General features: G+C 57.1%; 1 protein-coding gene across 1 annotated transcript; it reads right to left on the reverse strand.

The window, feature by feature from the left end:
* Positions 1–5,288: 5,288 nt before the first annotated feature.
* On the reverse strand, positions 5,289–9,036 carry R3HDML (R3H domain containing like). The gene is made up of 5 exons (XM_054392044.1): positions 8,776–9,036; positions 7,310–7,428; positions 6,672–6,804; positions 5,526–5,641; positions 5,289–5,421 (listed from the first exon to the last, which is right to left on the reverse strand). Exons 1-5 carry the CDS (start codon positions 9,034–9,036, stop codon positions 5,289–5,291), a joined length of 762 nt encoding a protein of 253 aa, XP_054248019.1.
* Between the last annotated feature and the right edge of the window lie 7,398 nt (positions 9,037–16,434).

Consider the following 16,434-nt stretch of genomic DNA (forward strand, 5'->3'; position numbering starts at 1 on the left):
GTCTTCCCCAGAGAGTTCTGCCTGCATCTGCCCCAGCTCAGTTGCCTCTGCCCCAGCTCAGCTGCCTCTGCCCCAGTTCTGCCTGCATCTGTCCCAGTTCTGCCTGCATCTGCCCCAGCTCTGCCTGCATCTGCCCCATCTCAGCTGCCTCTGCCCCAGTTCTGCCTGCATCTGCCCCAACTCAGTTGCATCTGTCCTAGTTCTGCCTGCATCTGCCCAAGCTCAGTTGCATCTGTCCCAGTTCTGCCTGCATCTGCCCAAGCTCAGTTGCATCTGTCCTAGTTCTGCCTGCATCTGCCCAAGCTCAGTTGCATCTGCCCCAGTTCTGCCTGCATCTGCCCCAACCCAGTTGCATCTGTCCCAGTTCTGCCTGCATCTGCCCAAGCTCAGTTGCATCTGCCCCAGTTCTGCCTGCATCTGCCCCAACTCAGTTGCATCTGTCCCAGTTCTGCCTGCATCTGCCCAAGCTCAGTTGCATCTGCCTCAGTTCTGCCTGCATCTGCCCCAACTCAGTTGCATCTGCCCCAGTTCTGCCTGCATCTGCCCAAGCTCAGTTGCATCTGACACAGTTCTGCCTGCATCTGCCCAAGCTCAGTTGCATCTGTCCCAGTTCTGCCTGCATCTGCCCAAGCTCAGTTGCATCTGCCTCAGTTCTGCCTGCATCTGCCCAAGCTCAGTTGTATCTGTCCCAGTTCTGCCTGCATCTGCCCAAGCTCAGTTGCATCTGTCCCAGTTCTGCCTGCATCTGCCCAAGCTCAGTTGCATCTGTCCCAGTTCTGCCTGCACCTGCCCAAGCTCAGTTGTATCTGTCCTAGTTCTGCCTGCATCTGCCCCAACTCAGTTGCATCTGCCTCAGTTCTGCCTGCATCTGCCCCAACTCAGTTGCATCTGCCCCAGTTCTGCCTGCATCTGCCCAAGCTCAGTTGCATCTGCCTCAGTTCTGCCTGCATCTGCCCAAGCTCAGTTGCATCTGCCCCAGTTCTGCCTGCATCTGCCCAAGCTCAGTTGCATCTGCCCCAGTTCTGCCTGCATCTGCCCAAGCTCAGTTGCATCTGTCCTAGTTCTGCCTGCATCTGCCCCAACCCAGTTGCATCTGCCCCAGTTCTGCCTGCATCTGCCCAAGCTCAGTTGCATCTGCCCCAGTTCTGCCTGCATCTGCCCCAAGCTCAGTTGCATCTGTCCTAGTTCTGCCTGCATCTGCCCCAACCCAGTTGCATCTGCCCCAGTTCTGCCTGCATCTGCCCCAACTCAGTTGCATCTGCCTCAGTTCTGCCTGCATCTGCCCCAACCCAGTTGCATCTGCCTCAGTTCTGCCTGCATCTGCCCAAGCTCAGTTGCATCTGTCCTAGTTCTGCCTGCATCTGCCCAAGCTCAGTTGCATCTGCCTCAGTTCTGCCTGCATCTGCCCCAACTCAGTTGCATCTGTCCTAGTTCTGCCTGCATCTGCCCAAGCTCAGTTGCATCTGTCCTAGTTCTGCCTGCATCTGCCCCAACTCAGTTGCATCTGTCCTAGTTCTGCCTGCATCTGCCCCAACTCAGTTGCATCTGTCCCACTTCTGCCTGCATCTGCCCCAACTCAGTTGTATCTGCCCCACTTCTGCCTACATCTGTCCCAGCTCTGCCCACTGACCCTCAGGCTGAAAAACTATGAGAAAATTAGAATTAAATAAAAAAAATCAGGGGAAAATTAATGGCAGAAAGCTTTGCCTGCACATGTGCCAGGACTGCCAAGCAGCTGATGGCATTAGAGCCAGCTGCAAGTGGGCAGAAGTTAATTGTGAGTGATTAAAGGGCTTGTTCAGTCCCTTGGGTTATATTTGTCAGGCAAAGCCTGCTGCTCACTGCAGAAATGAGGCTGGCCTTGCATGCTGGGACACAGCAGGACACAGACAAGTTAGATTTAGGGACACCCAGACCTGGCCACTCCACACTGCTGTGTCTCCCAGGCTGATGGGAATGTCGTTTGAGCCTCCCTTTCACCTGCAGTGAGGCACAAAGCAGTCCCTGGGAGCTTGGTGATCTCCTTTCCAGCAGCAGAGGAGGGGGAGGGTCCCTTCCTGCACAGCAACCACCTCAGGGATTCATCACTGCAGCATGGATGCCCAGCACAAGAGCAGGTTAGAGCTGGAGGTGGCACCTGTAGGAGGCTGTAGACCTGGAGCAAGAGAAGCCACCACCCACAACAGGGCCATAAAAAAGGCATAAAGAGGTGGCCTGGAAGCCCCACAAGCCCTCCTGGGGCCTGGCTAGAGCACAGGTGGCAGCTGGAGCAGGGGCTGGAGAGGCTGTACGAGTCTGTGAGTGAGATGTGGTAAAGAGGAGCAGGACATGGATAACACAGCAAGGAGAGACAAGGTAGCACCATGAAGGACCACAGGGTGTGATGAAGAGCCTCAGAAAGTGATGAGGGGTCAGGGGAAGGGATAAATAGTCCCAAGGAAGTGATGAAGAGACACAGAGAGTGATGGAGAGCCATGAGGATGTGATGAGGAACTTTGTGACTGACAGCCCTCCTCTGCTGGGGCCTCACTCCGCACCGTGGCCATGCCCAGGGCACTGGGGATTGCAGATCACACAGGACCAAAGCAGCCCCAGGCACGGCTGGACCTGTCCCAAGAGTAACAGCAGGCTGATGCCAGGCTGGGCAGGAGGACCCCATCCCCTGGTGCCCACATGCATTTGTTGGCACTGGGCATAAGCAAAGAGAGCAGCAGTGTGGGGCTGCCCTGGGCTGGTACCTGATGTACTACAGAGAGAGTGTGGGCACAGGCCTGGTGGGCTTCTCCCTGTGGCTGGGCAGCCCAACAGTACTGTGCTGCTTGATGGTCTGCACCACAGAGCCTGGAGGCTGAGCACCCTGCCCAGCCATAACCCAGCCTGGCCCCAGCCTGTGGCAGCAGCGCTGGCAAGTGCCCACTGTGCCCGGCACCTGCAGCCCAGGTCTGCCAGGGGGCACCCACTGCCTTTGCCTTGGGGCTGACTGCATGTCCTCCAGCAGCAGCACACTCACCTCCTTTCTAAGCTGCTTTCACTTCTGCTGCCAGCCCAGCAGCAGCAGCCCCTCTTCCAGCCGGCGGGGCAGCCCTACTGCCCTGGCACATGCTGCCTTCTGCAGGCCTGGCAGAGGGCAAGAGGCAATGCCCAGGTCTATCTTACAGAGCACATCGGGGACCCCTGCCTCCAGCTCCAGCCTCCGCGGGTCCCTGGGCCGCCGCGGGCCGGCCGGGGCTGCTGCCCGCTCCCAGCCCTGCTCCCCAGGGGGCGGCGCGGGCGTGGGGTCGCCGTACTCACCACACGGAGCCTCCATCCCAGCGCTCGGCTGCGTGCTTACAGTGACCATGGCGCACCGGCCACTGCTAGGGGCACTTGGGGCCAACACCAGAAGAGCCAGAGGAAGGGAAAAAAAATAAGAAATCTAAATAAATAAATAAAAATGTCTTTCACTAAGGAACTGGGTGAAGGCAGGAGGGAGTGCGGCGAGGCAGGGCGAGGAAACCTGCCCCTCCTGTTATCTTATTGATTCACTTAATCAGGGCTAATGTGGGTGGGGATGTTAAACAGTAACCAAGCTCTTATGGAAACCAATCTGCGAGGTGCCGTTGCTGTAGCTATAGTAACTGCTGCCAAGCTAGGAACTCAAACAGGGCTTTTACTGGACTCTATTTGGGCTCCCATCTCCACCCGGTGTCAACGCTAGGGCAGCCACGGGGCTGGAGCTCCCCCCCAGCTCCGGGGCGGGGGACGAGGTGGCCATATCCTGCTCCACAGCACCCCGGGTGCTGCTAGGTTTGGTGCCATCACCCACCTGTGATGGGCAAACCATGGCTGAGCCTGGGTGCAGGCTGGGGCAAGCAGTGCCTGGGAGGCTGTGGGCTGTGGGGGCTGACTTGGGTAGGGCAGAGCCCAGCCAAGGCATAAGGGGCAAAACGTCCAAGCCATGAGCCAGGGCTTGCCGACTCTCCACAGGACTGGAGGGGTCAGCTGGTGATGGAGTGCAGGGATGCAGTAGCAGGATGCAGGGTGGTGCCCTGAGTGCAGGCCCAGGGTGCAGGGTGCTGGCAGCTTCTCCCTCTTTCCCTCTGATCCCCAGGCTGGGGGAACTGGCAAGGTGCTGCAGCTGCTCATGGACATCTCTGCTCCCTCTGAGACCACTTGGAGGAGCCTGGAGACCTCACGGTGGCAGGGGTGCAGGTGTGGTCCCCAGACTCCCCATGGGGCTGTGGCAACCCCTGTGCTGCTGCTGGCTCTGTGGTACCAAGGGCTCTCTGCCAGTCCTGAGGTGTCCCAACATCCTGGTTGTCAAAGCCCTGCAGCCTCCAGGGGACAAACTTAGGGACTCCTCTGGATGGAAAAGCGCATCCCAAGGGAACATGCAGAGGGACAGGGATGAGAAGGGAGCGGGCTGCCAGGATGTGGTGGGTTGCAGCTCAGGAATCCACAGCTGGGGGCTCAGACCCAAGGCTTGGGAATCTGGGGGCTCCTGAGTTTGCTGAGTGCTGGGAGGTCCTAGAGAGGGAGGGGATGTGGCTAACGGGGTGCTCAGCAGTGCCGGGGGTGAGGCAGGGCAGTGGGGTGCTATGGGGCAGCCCGGGTAGGACGGGAAGCTCGTGGTCCTCCGGCATCGTTGTCACCTGGTGTCCCAGCAGTGCTGGCTTCTCCCACACGATGGAGCAAAGCGCCCGGGCATCTCCCGCAGCCATGGCCCTTTGCCCTGCCCAGGCCGTCTGCACCCTTTGGCTGCACGCCCCCAAACCCAGAGCAAAGGCAGCGGCTCCGGGATACGAAAAGCTGTGAGCGACGGAGGAGCGACACGACGTGGGGGTCTCCAGGCTATTTTATTGGGGGGCTCAGAGCCAGTGGCCCCATGGCAGGAGGGGCTGCTGTGGAGCAGGGGCACGCTCAGAGCTCTCCAATTCTCCGTCCACTTGCCGTGGACGGAACGTCTTGTACCACTGACTGACACCAGCCTTAGCATGGGTGGGGGGCAGTGGGGAAAGCCCCCTGAGCCTGCGGAGCAGGGACCACACCAGTCAGCCTAGCTCGTCCTGTGCAACCCCAAACCATCCCTATTTCAGGAAATGGGGATCTGGACCATCCTTATTTCCCTCAGAGTGGGAGGCAGACAGGCAGTGCAAGCGCTGCTGGAGGGGTGTGTTACAAAAGCTGTTTCCTATGCAGCAGGAGGGGGGAAGCAGGTTGGGCAGCTGGGCTGGTGGGAGGGTCAGTATCATAAATAATTCTGGTTCACCCTACCCCCATGCCTGGGGGCTCGTCATGGGGCTGCAGCTCTAGAACCAGCTGACTTGGTTGGATTTGAGTCCGGTGAAGCACATGTTGTTGGAGCAGCCCCCACCGTAGCTGGGGGGGCAGGCTGAGCATGGCCTTCCCATCTTGTACGGAGCTTCTCCCAGCCAGTTGCCCCTAAAAAGAGAGGAGGGCATCACCTCTGAGCACCAGCACCCCACTGCCAGCACTGGAGCAAGGAGGGAGGATGGCACAGGGGGGGCTTTCCTCCGCACACTTACTTGATGGCATAGTTGCAGACAAGGAGGGTGGCGTGCCGCCACGTGCTGCCCCACACTTGGATGTTGGTGCAGGTGCTGAGGGCACAGCCCAGGCGGCTGGAGGATGCCCACACCATCTGTGTGGGGACAGAGAGCAGACAGTGGTGGTCACCAACCTCCCAGGTAGCCCACAGGCAGTCACCCTGGCACCTCGCACAGGGCTCCGTCCCAGCAGGGCATCACATTCTGCCTGCCCAGGTTTCTCAGGCTGGCTGCTGTGCCCATCGCTGGCACTGCTTTGTCACAGAGCTGCTTTGGCACTGTCCCTCTCCCACCTGCAGCCCATGCTGCCCTGAAAGGGGCTGCCTTGTCAAGCTCACTTCAATGAGCGACAGAGTCTGAGTCAGTTCCCTGATTTACCCAAATCAGTTCCCAAGCCTCATCCTGAAGCATGTTGGGCATCTTACCCTGCACACAGGGAGGTGAAACAGAACCAGAAGCTCCTCCTGAAGCCTAATTTCTTCCTTACAAAATGTACCCTCCTGCCTGTTTGCAATCCAAAGCATCCCCATGGATGAGTGGCATGGGGATTCAAGTGCTCAGGTAAAGGCTGGAGCCAGGCTGAGGAAGTAATCAGGGGTTGGCACAGCTTTTCTACCAGGCAAGGGAGCAGAGGGATGTTTTCTACCTTGTGCTGGCCAGGCTCTCAGGATGTGCCAGAGGAGGAAGAGGCTGCATTCCCAGGGACCTGGGCACAGTTGAGCACTATAAAGCTGTTCCATCAATGGAGGAGAAGATTCATACTCAGTGATAACACAAAAGGGCTTTGGTTTTATCTTCACCTTGAAGGTGCCAGTGGGGTAATAAGGGGGAAAAAAAAAGGCCAAATCAGTGGAAAAAACTCTTTTTTTAAAAATGAAAACCTCCCAGGCAACTGTCCAGGAGGTCCCAGCTATGGCCTGATATCACAGAGCCATTTTGGAAGCAACCTTTAAGATCACTGAGCCCAGCCTTAAACCCAGCACTGCCAAGTCCATTTGAAGCAGGCAGCTGCCGAGATCTGACCCCAGAGGCAACTGTCACAGGGAGAAGGGCTGCTTGCTGCACCAGGGGCTAGAGCAGCCCAGGCTGCTGTCCCGGGGGGCTGTGGGGGGCTGCAGTTCTCACCTGCGTGTAGTGGCTGCAGACAGAGCCGCTGCATTTGGAGGGGCAGCGGGGGTTGCACTCACGGGGGTGGGGGAAGGAGTAGTGCTGCTTCTCCTGGTGCCACGACCTCACCATGTCCACCACGGAGCGCTGCCTGCAAGAGGTGCTGGGTGTGAGGTGGGCTTCCTCCCCTTCAGCTCATGGGCAATGGCGAGGAGGGGGAGGAAGGCTCCACATTGAGAGACTGAGGGAGAGAAGTGGGATGGGGCCGGGGCAAGGATGTCTTTGTGCCAAGTCCACTTGTGCCCAAGGTCAGAAGACCTGGCCCTTGCTGGAGGCACCTGAGCTACAGGACCCATTGGCATCTCTCTGCTCCCGCAGGGAGTTAAGCAAGGACAGAGCAGATCGCTAGTCCCTGTGCCTGGAAGAGAGGGGATTTATCCTTTCCAGATGAGCAGTGGGCACCTCTGGTTTCCCACATCTACCTTAGTGCAAGACTTGGACCCTCCTCCCTGGGGGTTTGATGTGCTTCTTGCTTGCATCTCAGCCCTCGGCAACTCCAGTTCAGAACCTCTCTGCTCCTCAGTCAAAGGGCTGCTGCTGCTCCTCCTTCTCCTCCACCACCACAGGAGGAGGAGGGGGGTTCCAGGAGCACTCACCTGCCTGATTGGATGGAGAGGTTCTGCCCCACATATTTAATCAGCTGCGGGGGGCCGTGGTCCCACAGGCAGCGTGCAGCCCACGCCTCCGCCGCCCTGGCCAGCTGCTCGTCCCACACCTGGCCAAGAGGAAAGGAAAAGGGCAGGCAGGGATGTGGGGTGCCTGAAGGAGTACAAAGGAGAAGCCTGCTCCCTTGGGCTCCAGGAGGGTTTCTGAGCACTCATAGGTATCCAAAAACCAGGACTTACAGCTCAGGCTGGAAAAAGCCCAGTGGGAGCATGGTAGCATGTCCAGCAGAAATGAGCCACTCCAGCTGCCCACCACAGCTCCTGGGCACAGATGCCCCAGATTGGTGCAAGCCCTGTGTGTGTGACTCCCTCCAGGAATGGGCTCCTTCTTCAGAAGGTGAAGATGAGCCCTGGGGTGAAACCCAGAGCCCTGCACTGTTGCTGCAGCTTGCAGCCATCCCCAGACTCCACCTGCAGACTAACTGGTGAGGACAGCTGGTTCCTTCATGCATCATTGAAAGGTTCCTCACCCATCCTGAACCACTTTGGGAAGATGCCTGGAAGAGTTACTTTGGAAGGCAGGAATTTAGGCCAAGTAATAAGCAGTGCAGGATGCTCCTGGGCATGTCTGACCTGCTCTCTGGTACCCAGCAAGCTGGGCTGCCAAGTGCTTCTCCCAGACTGGCATCCAGGGATCACCCATCTGCTCCTGTCCCCTCTCTGGGAGCAGAGCAGCATCTGGCACCTCCTGCCCCAAGGGTCCTACTTTGTGCTGGCTGGAAATCCCTGCTTTGGTGGCTTCCACTTCTCCTCCCTTTAGGGCTGGGTTAGAAGTGACAAGCAGGATGAAGACAACCTGGGGTAATCTCAGCCCAGGGTGGCCTTTCTCCCTCTGGAGGTGCCTGACTCATTGAGGCTGTACAGCTCCTGTCTGACCCAGTCCTGCATCTTTTTTCTCCCAGGGACTGCCATCCCTGAGCATGGTTCCAAGGAACTGGGCTCTTGGGACAGGGCTGGGCTCCCAACTGCAGTTAGGGGAAAGCTCCCTCCTGATTCTTAGGCTGGGACCTGAGCTTTTCATGCTTACAGCCACCTCTGTTCCCTAAATGCTGCCTCTGCAGCTCAGCTGGATGGATCCTGCATCCCACAGCCTGCAAGCTCCCAGATGTCCCAGGTAGGGGACCAGGGGTCATGAATCTGCCCTGGGTGGAAACATCACTCTGTGGGACTCTATCCCTGCTGTGCAGAATCTGCATGAGTCTGCCCTGCACCAGGGGTGTGAAATATCCTCTGGGACAGATGTTCAGCAGTGAATCCAGGGCAGCCCCCTGACATCCCCATGTGTAGGTGCCCTGTACCTACCAGGCTGGGTGCCCACATCATAGGCAAGCCCTTGGCCCCCACTGCAGCACCCATGAGCTGTGAACCCAAAGCCACGCTGCCAGAGCCCCACTCACCATGTACTCCATGTTGGCAGCCGGAGGGGACACCTGTGACCGCACTTGGTTGTGATAGTCCAAAACCAGACCCATGTCGTGGGGGGAGAGGTAGCGCTTCCGACGGCCCCGGGGCACCCCCGCGCCCCACGTCAGGCCCACGGCTCTGCCCTCGGCAGGGGACAAGAGCTCGGTGGCATTGGGCAGCAGGAAGGAGCTGGACTGATGAGACATCCAGAAGCCCAGGGCGGTGAGGTACAGGTGCAAGTGCAGCAGGGTCATGCTGGCCCGGCCCGCGGCGACTGCGGCGGCTCTCTGCTCCCCACGGAATTCAGCAAGGACAGAGCCGAGCGCTGGTCCCTGCTGCCAGCACGTGGACCTAGGAGAGAAAACAACACAGGCACTGCTCAGGCTCGCAAGCACCACTTCCCAAATAAGATGGAAATAGGTTTTTTCTTTTTTTTTCTTTTTTCTTTCTTGTTTCTTTTTTCCTTTTTCTTTTTTTTTTTTTTTCCCTTATCCAAATACTTCTTTTACACCAACCTCCCTGATAACCTGATTTACTATAGCAAATTGCCCAGGACAAGCCAGAAGATGGCTGGGGATGGGGAGCTGGTTTTGTTCTTGCTTCTTAAAAAAAAAAAAAAAAAAAAAAAAAAAAGCAAAACCAAAAGCAAACACAACCCCCTTCGCCCCCCCCCCCCCAAAAAAAAAAAAATGGTACAAAATCTCCCCCTAATTCTCACTCCTTGCACATACCTGCCAGGCAGGGGCTACTCGAGAGCACACTGAGCATGCCGCAGCTGCCTGCCCTGTAACTTCCCAGGCGTGTGGTGCGGTGTGCTGAGCAAATCCCCGGCACAAACCGGACTCATACAGATGAAGAAAGGCACAACCAGTGGGAAAAGCAGCGGTGAGAAATCCTTACAAGCCTTAGCTCAGGGAAAGGAAAATAAACCACCCCGAAAGCAGGATAATTTAAAAAGAAACAAGGAAAATGCTGAGCTGTCCCCTCGTCCGTCAGCCGGTGCAGCTCCCAGCATCTCTGCCAGCTCTTCCCGGAGCGGCGGGGAAGATGTTCCTCCGACTACGTACCGTGAGGACTGAGCCAAGGGCAGCCGAGCCCGGCGGCAGCGGCGGCAGCGGCCGGGGTTGACCTTTGCGAACAACCTGTGGGGCAGATGCGGACGGCAGGTTTAGCCTAGCCCCGGAGGGCAGCCCGCTGCGGCATCTGACGCAAAAGCTGCATCTTAACTCTTCCCCTGGGAATGTCCTGAAGTTTGGGAGCAGCCCTGCTAGGAGATTTATAGGCTGGTGGAGGCATCCGCGCAGTCAGGCGCACGCAGGCACGCTGAGCCGTGCTCCGTGCCCCTGGGGGAAGTGAGCAGAGCCCAGCTCGCTCCCCCAGCGGGCGGAGGGGCTGCGGGATGGGGGTGGAGGGGCTCTCAAGCTGCCTACCGGGAGAAGTTCCTAGAGTTGTCTGTTCATTCCTCCCCAGCTGGGGTCTTGCCGCGATCTGTGGAGAGGGAAGCGAATCCGGGTCATCGAGGGATGTGGAAAAGATTTTCTCCAGCAAGGCAGTGGCAGGGCTGGCACGTGGGGACACCTCACTTTGGTGCTAGCTGAGCAGAGGGCAGAAAGGGCCCTTTCTCGGGGTGGCTGGAAGGGGACTTGGTGACCACACATGTCTGTGGGCCAACAGCTGTCCCTGTTAGAAATGAAGTCGCTTGTGGGCTGGGTGCTGCCACCCATGGGTTCCCCAAGGACCAGGGCTTGCCACAGTCTCTACCCATGTCCCTACCACTGACTTGGGCTGTCAATGCCCAGCCAGGAGCATCCCGGGGAAAACAGCCCTTCCCCTGCAGTCTGGGCTCCCCTGGGCAGCCCTACTGAGGTCCAGGTGTCTGTCCCCAGGGAGGGGAAATGGCTGCAGAGCTCCGAAAGCCGTGGACAATCCTGTGGCATCGAGAGTGCTTCCCTGCAACATCCCAAGCGGTCACCATGCCTAGGGCCAGCAGAATTGTTTCAAGGCATAAAAATGAGAGCTTGGCAGGCTGGGCAGCTGCTTGCAATGCCCATCACATCTCTTCTTGCCACCATGCTTGGAGACAGTGTGAGCAGCCACATGTGAGCTGCAATGGGGCTTGCTGCCATCGTCTCCCCCTGCCACAGCTCCCCAGACGAGCAAGCTGCTCACCCCATGCCTCACTAGCGCATAGATGAGTTTGGAGCTGGGATTTTAATTTGTGCTGCATGAAGGGGAGTGCTGAGGCCAAGCTGCTTCTCCTCAGGTGGTATGAGGCATGGAGACAGAGGCATGAAGCTGAGACTAGAGCATGACCACAGGAAAGCTGGTGCTCAGGTAGGGAGACAAGGAAGCTGCTGGGATGTGTGGGGAGGAGAAGGCAGTCCCACTGCAGTAGCCCATCACTGCCTTTCATCTTCACTGGTTTGACTGGGATAAGAGTTGAGAATCCTGGACACAAAACTCTTGCACCATGCCAGGACTGACAGCACATCTCAGAGCCTTGCTGCACCCAGGCCCCCCTGAGACTTGTCATGAAACAGAAACTGAACAGGGGCTTGAGAAGCAGACCTGAGCATGGGGTGGGAATAACATCCAGGTGCTGAGCTGATGTGCTCAGCCTCACCCTGCTGTGAGCTTCTGACGACACAGTCGCCTGTGTAATATTTTTCCTGGCATCCACTCTCTCATAAAGCAGCTCAAGATGCTGTGGGCCCCTGGAGCAGCTGGAGGGAGGTTTCCACCCCTTCCCCATGCAGTGGGTGGGATTTTGATTGTGCCAGCGAGGAGACCAGGAAACTGTTCTTGAAGCATCTCTGGCCCTGCTGCAGGACAGTGAGAGGGGACCCCTTGGTGCAGAGGGCAGCAACACCCAGAGTGCTGGCAGGGCTGGGCATACTGCTGGGGGCTGTGCCATGCTGTGAGTGCCAGTGCTGGACATGCCAGGGTGTCAGGGTGGCTCCCAGAGCCCACCAGCTTTCCAGGTTACTTGTCCTAGGGAGTCTAATCAGCTCAGTTTCACCTTCCTAGCACCAGACCACCTCAAAACACCAACCACCTCTCTGCAGGTGCTGGGTAAAGCACCACACCCAGTTTGCCAACACCCCTATTTTATGTTCACCTGTATGCAGAGATACCAGCCCCAGGGCAGCCAGGACAGCCCTTGGTACCACTCCGGGATGGCACACCCAGAGCTGCCTCCAGCCCAGCTATCAAATCTCAATGGCAAAGCTGGGAAAGGAGGTTTCATTCCCAGTGGATTAGAAAGGCAGATGGGGACAAGCAGCAGCAGTCTCAGCTGGGGTAGACTGGGGACATAGTCTGGGCAGACTGGGAGGAGCAGCTGCTGCCAAGTGGACACCAAGATAGGGAGGACTCTGGGGCTGCCTGATGGGGAGGGGTTTTTAATGATTTGTTATTTCACAAAAGGCAGAGCCCTGAGCAGTGGAAACTCTCCCAGGCCCATGAACTGCAAAGCTTTGCCCTGGAAGGTTTGTCTGAGGGTTTTGTCTCCCCGGGGCTGGGGCAGAGCAGATCCACTGCAGCTCCCTCTGCCACGCAGCAGCCCCGCAGCAGCCCCGCAGCAGCCCCGCAGCAGCCCCGCGACCCCGAGCCCCTGCACCGAGCCCAGGCAAAGGTTTTTTGCCTTGGGTGCAGCCTGAAAGCACTGCTTGATCAGCACTCCGCGAGACAATCCAAATTCCAGGAACTGGAAGGGGGTTTGTGTCCCTGCCAGGCGCAATATCCTGCAGCCCAGACTGGCCCCGCTGCCAGAGCAGACGATATCTGCAGCCAGGCAGCCAAGAGGCTCACAGCGCTCAGCTGGACACCCCAGCGCCGGCAGAGTCCCGTTTGAACGAGCCTCGGGGGCGGGGGGAAGAGAGAGAGAAATCCCTGGGTTCACAGCACTCTCTTGGCTCAAGCGACCACCCATGTTTCTAAGAGCAGCAGACAGAGCAGCTTGCTCCAAAACGAGCTGTTACGGGCACTTGCAGGATGTCTCTGCCGTGGTTTCTTCTCCCACCTGTTGGCTTTGGGCATCTCCCATCACTCTGTGGATCAAGGTGGCAAATGGTGACGTGAGCCCACACAGGACTGAGCAGGGCTTTGCCCTTTGCTGAGGGATGGGATCTGCTGTGGTGCCAAAGTGTCCCTGTACCTCGAGGTTGTTGTGGCTTTCCATGGCAGGAGCCTTCTCTTTACTGGAGTGAAATAGAACAAAACTAGAGCTCTGCTTGACCAAAGCTCTTTTCCCAGGTAATACACAAGCTCTGTTGCTCTAGTGAAATGTTCCCCTCTTGTGAGAAGGCAGACAGCTCATTTTCCAGCTTTGCTGAAAGCTCTTCATTTCCCCCTGTCCTGCTTCAAACACCACCAACAGCCTCAGCCACCCCAGTGCCCATCCTGGCAGGGAAGAAAAGTCAGGGTTTTGATGGCATTTCTAGAGCCCTGTAGAGGTCCAACACATCCAGAGCTCTGTTTCTGCTCATGCATCATGAAAAGGAGAGCTTGATTCTGACTTAGAGGTAGCAGATGTGATCTCCTCATCTTGTGACATGAGAAAACCCAGGCTGAAATCCTGTAAATTTATTTGGGATCTCCCTGGAGTGAAGCACCCAGCTGAGCTGGAGCCCAAGTGAGACCAGTCCTGAAGCCTGAAGATTTCAAAGTCATCCTTCTTGTCAGCTAGGACCAGCTCCTTGTAGATGTTAAATCCCTTTCTGAACCAAGCTGAGCCTTGGAGGAAAAGGTGACTGAAGGTGACACTGAAGAGGTGACTTCCCAGACTGGGAAGGAGGGGATGAATTCCAGGTTGCCTATAGAACTGTGTGCCCTACTTGGACAGAATATGGGGACAGCAGATTGGGATGGGTTCCTCCAAAGAATTCAGCCTTTCTTCAGTGAAATTGAAGAAGTTTGACAGGTTTTGAACCCCTTCCCCATGGTATCTCAGACACTGCAGGAACAGGGCAGGATTGTCTAGAGGAAATGTCAGGATTTTAATGAGAAGACAGAACTTTTCCAGCATTCACTGCTAAAACCTGGGGCAGAGCAGAAAGCCAAGGTGCAATTTGTGTTTACCTCAGTGTCCCCTGCTCTGTCAAACAGGCCATCTCCCCACCCAAGAACCTGCTTTCTCCATGCCATTGCAGAACAGTCACACCAAGAAGGGGGAAAAATTAAGCACAGGCTCCTGGGATCACCAGCAAACAAAAGGGCTTTGCCAGTCTGACTTTCAGGGAGTTCCCTTGCTCCTGTTGATGCACTCACAGGATGGGCTCAGCAATGGGCACAGCACAAGGCAAAGTGAGGGTCTGGGTGCTGGCAGCCCAGGACCTTGCTGAAGGTTTGCATCTCCTCCAAATGCTGTTAGATTGCAGCACTCTGGGCTTTACCTTTGGAGCAAACCTGAAGACAGCCCATGTGCACTGGCCAGAGCTTGCAGGACTTGTTATGAAGGGTCCTGTTATGGCTTCATCTCAGATTTTTCCCATGGAGACTCTTCCTCTCCTAACCCACTTGGGCAGTGACTGTGCCTCCTGGGCAGGATTTCTGCTGTCTGTGGCCAGCCCGCAGCACCACAGCCAAGATCTTACAGACCAGCCCCTCACAGAGAACATCTCCCCTCTGCTGGGCTCTGCTTACAGAGGGAGGGGAGGGGGCAGTGCTGCAGCCAGCCAGGGGGCACAGCTCATGCTAGGGACAGCATGTATATGACCCCAAACGTGCAGCCAGACAGGCCAAAAAGGGTGAAGTCCTCTTTAGCCATTGTCTCGGTTACTCAAGGCATCACAGCCTGCCTACAGCAGCATGCTGACAGGGTGGCTTGCAAAGCCCAGCCCAAACTCTGGGCTTTGGAGCATTTCCATCAACAAATGTGAGCTGCTTCACTGCTGCCTCCTGCTCTTTCCAATCACAGAGCCACTGAACCCTCTCTGGCTGTCTGCAGCCCATGGAGGTTGCTGTAAAATCCACCCAGGATTGTCCTGTGCCAGGGCCAGGCTTGTCTATTGCCAGGGCCAGGGACTTGTGTTCTCTGCAGGAAAGCCCACAGTCCTGGAGCCATGATGCCTAGTGCCTGCCTCTGCTTCAGGTGCAATGTCCTCTCCTAACCCACTGGTTCCACTTGCACATGAAAAATAATCAAAGGAGGCAGGTGGCAGCAATGTGGGGAGAGTCTGTACATCCTAGGAGCCTTTAGTGGCTGAAAACACAGCAGGACCAATGCTTTGGTGGCACAAAGTAAAACCCACTGGTTTTGAGTCCAGCAAGGCAACTGGGATCCTGCATGGCCTCCTTGGTCAATAGCGGAGAGTCAGCCCCAACCCCTTCCCCATCCCCCATGGCACTGTTGGAGCTGTGGTCCCCACCAGCAGCCCATGACTGCCCACAAGGGAGCTGGGGAGGCCACTGGCTCCATCCAGCACCAAGGTATAACTGGAGCCTTTGAAAGGTGAGACATCTTTCCACCAGCTCTGGAAATAAATCTCTGTGAAGCTGAGTGCTGTGGACAGCAGCCTCTCACAGAGGGGTTTTACAGGAACTGGGCTAAGTTTGGAAGCCACTTCACAAGTCACACCGGAACTCCTCTCAGCACCATTCAAAGAGAGTGAGTTTTGTGTTTGCTAACAGCTTACTCCTCAGCCCAGAGCTGTGGGTGTGTGGTGGCCTCGGGGCACTCCCAGAGAAGATCCTGGGAAGTGGAGCTCATTGCCCCTCCAGTCAGCTGAGACCAGGACAGACACAAACCCAGGGCTGGGTCCTGGCACTCCTCACCCCACCGTGCCCACTGCCCAGCAGCCCATCCCCACTGCACACCCACAGCCTGCCCACAGGGCTGCAGCCCTCACCCAGCTCTGCCCCTGCACAGACAGGCAGCAGAGTCAGCAGCAGCCCTGGAAAGGTGATGGTGGAGAGGTTCTTACCATGCCCACCACCTGCTCCCCACATGGGTGAATTTCAGGCTCAGTGGTGGGAAACTCATCAGGCCCAGTGGGAGTTTCACATCCCCTGAGGCAAAACCAGCCTTCAAAAAAAGCATCAACTGGGGCGAGCTGAGATCATCCCACACAGTGAGCACCACCTCTGGAACGGCCAGGAAATGCTGCAGCCCTGGCAGAGGGCTGGATCAGCTGCTGGCTGGCGGCTAGTGGATCTCAGCCCTGAAAGCCCAGACCTGGCAAAGTGAAGCCAGGACACCCTGGCAGCCTTACTGTGCCATTTATTTGCTTGGCCAGGTGTGTGGCACAGCCTGGCTGCAGCCTCTGTATGCTCAGCCCCTGCCATTTTTTTTTTTTTTCTTTTTTTCGCAAGACCAAAATTAAGGCAGAAACTGAGTACCTGGCCCCAGGTCACAGGAGGATTTGTCATGGCTGCACAGGGACCTCTTCTTCCTCTTGCTCCTCTCCTCAGGGGTGGCCCAGCTGCCCATGTGCCTGGGTCTCCACTGTGGCATTAGCACAGAGCCTCCAACCATCTCCACCGGTGCAGGGTTCACTGCAAACCACTTCCCATACACATTTCTCCACCTGTATTGTCACGTTGGTCACATCTACCAGAGGACTTGACCAGCCCTGCTTCAGAGCCATGGGGAAGGACACCCCTGAGGGCTGCACAGTTCCTAGCTGGGCTCCTTACAGCCCCACCACTTCTTT

The sequence above is a fragment of the Indicator indicator genome, chromosome 24, assembly GCF_027791375.1.
Source record: "Indicator indicator isolate 239-I01 chromosome 24, UM_Iind_1.1, whole genome shotgun sequence".
Taxonomy (NCBI): domain Eukaryota; kingdom Metazoa; phylum Chordata; class Aves; order Piciformes; family Indicatoridae; genus Indicator; species Indicator indicator.

What these genes read in the sequence shown, in the direction of transcription:
- R3HDML (XM_054392044.1), bottom strand. Translation starts at nt 9,036, where the DNA reads ATGACCCTGCTGCACTTGCACCTGTACCTCACCGCCCTGGGCTTCTGG. An exon ending in CTCTCCATCCAATCAGGCAG is followed by an intron (nt 6,805 to 7,309) that starts GTGAGTGCTCCT and finishes CACCTCTTGCAG; the next exon opens with GCAGCGCTCCGTGGTGGACA. An exon ending in GTCTGCAACTATGCCATCAA is followed by an intron (nt 5,422 to 5,525) that starts GTAAGTGTGCGG and finishes CTCTCTTTTTAG; the next exon opens with GGGCAACTGGCTGGGAGAAG.